The 4,837-nt window shown below is 40.9% G+C and overlaps 1 protein-coding gene across 4 annotated transcripts in view; it reads left to right on the forward strand.

The window, feature by feature from the left end:
- LOC116673414 (aryl hydrocarbon receptor nuclear translocator-like protein 1) overlaps positions 1-4,837 on the forward strand; it is a 23,045-nt gene continuing 18,208 nt past the window's right edge. For all 4 annotated transcript variants that reach the window (XM_032505749.1, XM_032505748.1, XM_032505750.1 and 1 more), the window contains exon 1: positions 1-167. In XM_032505749.1, coding sequence (XP_032361640.1) covers positions 125-167 — 43 coding nt within the window. In that variant the 5' untranslated portion in view covers positions 1-124. The remainder of the gene's footprint in view (positions 168-4,837) is intronic.

The raw sequence follows: 4,837 nt of genomic DNA on the forward strand, positions 1-4,837 counted from the left end.
AATGAAGTCAATTATACAACACCCTGCTATCTGCATGTAGCTCCCCTCCTCTCCTCTGTTACTACTACAGCTGGTGCTGGCTCCACATGCGGCGCTCCGCCGTCACCGGCTCCAGTCTGTAGGCATGTCGGCCAACGGCTCTGACGGGACGGCGGACAGGCCAGCAGGTAGGGGCTCAGGGACGGGGTGCTTGGGGACGACAACTGTATTAATTGCGCGTAACTGAGCTCGCTAATTGTATTATCAGTGTGTGTCCGTCGGGACGAATGTTTGTGTTACTTCTTTCCATTTAGGCTGAAAACAAAAACAAGAGGTAGGCTAATACTTCTAGAAAGTACTTCAGAACTTCTTTAGTCCCTAGTCATTCAACTTATAATGTTTCACGGCAGACAAGGTTGGGATGAGTAATGTTTTTGGTTCGGTTTTTGTTAATTCGTCTTAATGGTGATATTCTGTGGAGATGAGAAAAGAAGCGAGTTAGCTACTTTTATCAGTAGCGACTCGGACTGTAACGACACCAGCCGAACGCGTTTCTTTATATACATTCTATGGCTGCTAGCTGCAGCATCGGTGATGGAGCAGCCAGGGAGCCTGCCTGGCCTACTATAGGTTAGCAGAACCCAGAATACCGATTGGCAACCGGTGACGACGAACGGGTGTCGCAACGGTGGAAGCCAAGGGGAAAAGCGGAGGGTGGGGCTTTGGCTTTGTTCCATTTCGAGAGAGCAATAAACCTCATGGATGTAACCATGGCGACGATTTAATATATATTTTATTAAGCAATTCTCATGTACCACCATCGTTCCATCTGCCTAAATGTGCTCGCTAAACCTTCATTCACTAAACTGTTCTCGGGAGCTTAGTTTGTCACGTGGTTCCACGAGGTTCGTGCGTGTGTTCTGTCCTTTCACTGTCTACGGTTCTCTCTCGTGCTATGCTCTCGTGCAGCTCTTTCTAAACTGGGTCAGTAGATCAGTAGAGCAGCGCTGCCGTCACCGTGCAGCAGAGGGCGCTATTCTCCCCACCGCTTCGACAACAGACCAAGAAGGAAGACAGTAACTTTTTCTTGAAGCCAACTCACCGTCATTTTAGATAGGAAAGTATCTAAACTAACCTATATAGATCAACGGAGCTTTGACAACAAAAGCACCAGAGCATATGAATTACCAGCAATTTCACGAGGGTTTTAAGGTCCGGAACTTAGCGAATCATTATGAGGTGTATAAAATGTAAATGTTAAATGTGCTGTATTATATAGCGCTTTCAGTCTTACAAACTGCTCAAAGGCTTTTACATCTACAGGAAACATTCACCCATTCACACACATTCATACACTGTGGCCGGGGCTGCCGTACAAGGTGCCACCTGCTCATCAGATAACATTCACACACATTCACACTCCGATGCGCAGCACGGGGGCAACTCGGGTTCAGTGTCTTGCCCAAGGACACTTCGACAATGACTGCAGAGGCGGGGGATCGAACCACCAACCTTCCAATTGGCAGGCAACCGCTCTACCACTGAGCCACAGCCGCCCCTGTTTTTTTTTTTTTTTTTTTTTTTTTTTTTTTTTTTTTTCTTTTTTTTTTTTTTTTTCGGCGGCTAAGTACTAATGTATAAAAACAATTCTTCAGTTCCAGTCACACACTTGAGAACTATATTTAAATATTGAATGAATTATAGCTATTCATATCCACCGGATATACTTCTAAAATATAGTAGGCTCCAATAGTAGGCTACAAGTGCAGTAGGGTTACCATAAATTCATCATTAGTCCCCGCAACATTTATACACAATTGCAATAGGCTATTTCATGTAAACTATATGAAGTATTTTCTATATTACTTTTAATTTTCTTCAGTAGGACAGCAGTGCTAAATTTAAATTTACCCTTTGTATCATAAGAAAAACATAATTCCATTTCAGAGTGTATTTTTCATGTCCTGTTGCTCTCTATACTTAACTGTATTTTTTTCTGTCTCTATTGTACTGCATTAGGCTATTTCATGTAAACTCCATGAAGTATGTTCTATAACACTTTTAATTTTCTTCAGTAGGACAGCGGTCTCTACAAGCTTAGAACCCTGAAAAGCAAAACTTTTAATATGGTGGTGATATATATATATATATATGTGTGTGTGTGTGTGTGTGTGTGTGTGTGTGTGTGTAATACATACTATATTACAGGTGCTAAATTTAATGTTACCCTTCTTATCATAAGAAAAACATAATTCCCATTGTTTTGTCATGTCCTGTTACTTTCTATACTCATCTGTTTTTATTTCTGTTTCTATTGTACTGCAGCAATGGCCGAATTTCCCCACTGGTCTATCTAGTCCAAATGCTGTGGGCTTTTAAAGCTTAACCTTGCCATCATGTTTATGGAATGTTTTCCACGTAAAATCCTGCAAGTGAACTATTAACAAACAACATCTGCAGTTTATTTGTTTATTTATTTATTTAAAGCATGGAGAGGAACTTGAAGAAATAACTTTTGAAGGTTCATCCACATTACAATATCTTTGTGCTTGGCTTTTATTCTGTTTTTTTTTTCAACAATAATTTTAAGGCTATTTATTTATCCATATGGTTTTAGTGTTGAAATGTGGTTCCTCCTTTGAGCTGCTGGACATCTGAATTTCCCTGTGGGGATGAAGAAAGTATTCTATTCTATTCTATTCTATTCTACTCTATGGAGGTGCAGTCACCACAGAGCAAGCAAGTCACTGCTTACATCCAGAGGTACTGCATTAGTAGTCAGAACATGGAGCACTGACGGATGAATACAACTGCAAAGGGCGTCGATCCCGGCGCTGTTGATGGAGTTTAAAACAACATCGAGTGTTGAATGTCAACAAAAGAAAGGGCTCTTGTCTGCTTGAGATGGACAGTTTTGTAAAAAAGCTGTGTAAATACGGAGTATCCATCCTCACAAATGTTTTGTTGCAATTTTTTTGAATTGAAAACTAGTCCTACATTTGCACACGAGAAGTCAACCCTTAAACGCAGCTTGTATCCACATATTTGCTCTGGCTGTTCAGCACAAACTGTCTGCCCATTGCAATTCACGTGTGTGTGTTTTTTTTTTTCTGTTATGACTCGGCTCCGTGTTGGAGGACACACAGCAGCACTTGCTTGGCTTTTTGCTTGAGCAAAGCACTAAAATTAGCTGTCTGAATGAATATATCCAGTATGTTCTATTGTCTTAACATCCTAACAATGTGTAAAAAGCCAAGAAGAGATTGACAAATTGTTTTTGCTTTCCACTGTGATAGTTGTTAGGCACTTGTGGCTCTGTATGCCATTAATTGGCCATTTTACTGCCCTTGCTTTTTGTTGCTGTACTTATATCAGGCTTTTTACTGCCTGATTAGCTGGTCATGTACCGGTTTGTATTGTGCATCAAATTGAATTCACTGGTGTTCTATCTGACTTTTCCCTGGCTATACATCACGTTGAATTCAAATCAGGTCATCTACTTCCCACTAACAAATACCTTAAAGTTATTAAAGTGGGATGAAATGCACACTTGTTGGAAAATGTACAGTCGTAAAGAAATGCAAATAGGTCATATAGTGCGTACTGTTGGGCATACTGAGTTTTCTCCACTCCTGTGCATCTCCCCTGAGGTTGGTGGTCTATGTTTCTGTGTTTCAGTAATATGGTGGTGGTGGGGGTTCCTGACTAATAATGGAGCAGGAAAAACTGTGATGTTGGAGGCGGCGTGTTGTGCATCATCAGTGGTGAAGAGGTGTGATTGCCGGAAGGGAGCACTGGAAAGTGTTCACTCCCACGTTCCACTTTAGCGTCAGCGATGACCCACTAAACTTCACTCCACTGCTGATTGAGTTGTGGAAGTTACAGTTAACAACAGTCACGTTGAAAAACTTTCTTCATTTTGTTTGACTCCCCCCCCCCCCCCCCCCCCCCAAATAAATGCCACATTTAAAGTATATACTCCTAAGGGAGAAGTAGGTCAGTGTTACAGCATTATATAAGAGTTAGTAAGATGAAGGCCCAACCCATTTACTCTTGTGTGCCTTTAAAACTGACACACTGTGAACCTAGCTGGATGTTTGGCGCCACTGGCAACCTTCAGCCAGTGCTCTGAGAGAAACAGATGACAACAGAGTAGTGTGTGTTTGTGTGTGTGTGTGTGTGTGTGTGTGTGGGTGTGTGTGTGTGTGTGTGTGTGGGTGGTGTGTGTGTGTTGTGTGTGTGTGTGTGTGTGTGTGTGTGAGTGAGTAAGTGTGAATGGATCTTCCAGTTCCTGTACCAAAAGTTTTTTGGCAGGCAGGGGTAAGCTTTTATTGCTTTTAGGCAAACAAGCCTTTCAATAAAGAATTGCCACCCACTACTGCAAAACGTATGTGTCATTGTTTGCTCACAAAAAAAGTCTGCCTGTCTGCTTTTTGAGGACATAAATGGCTTAACATCTACAAATACATATCTACATTGCTGCGGTGTAGAACTTTTATGGAAGCAAAGAAACGTCATAATAACTAATAGTAGTATGGTCAATGCTAAGGTAATTGTCAATAGTAAAAAAACAAACACAGGTCTGTTGGACGATTCCAAAGAAGGCCTAAAGCAAAGAAATACAAACTTAGACTTGTAGACCTATTGTACTTAGACTTGGTTGCTTGTTATATATTAAAATAATAATAATATAACTTGCAAAGCCCATAGGTGCATTTTCAAACAGTTTCCCATGTTAGCGTTCTGTTATCCAATCCAGGTGCCGCCATGTTGATGAATATAATTATAATAATAATAAATAAGTAATACTGTTTATTGATCCCCAGTGGGGAAACTACAATTTACACTCTGTTTTGTT

This window comes from Etheostoma spectabile, chromosome 23 (genome assembly GCF_008692095.1).
Source record: "Etheostoma spectabile isolate EspeVRDwgs_2016 chromosome 23, UIUC_Espe_1.0, whole genome shotgun sequence".
Lineage (NCBI taxonomy): Eukaryota > Metazoa > Chordata > Actinopteri > Perciformes > Percidae > Etheostoma > Etheostoma spectabile.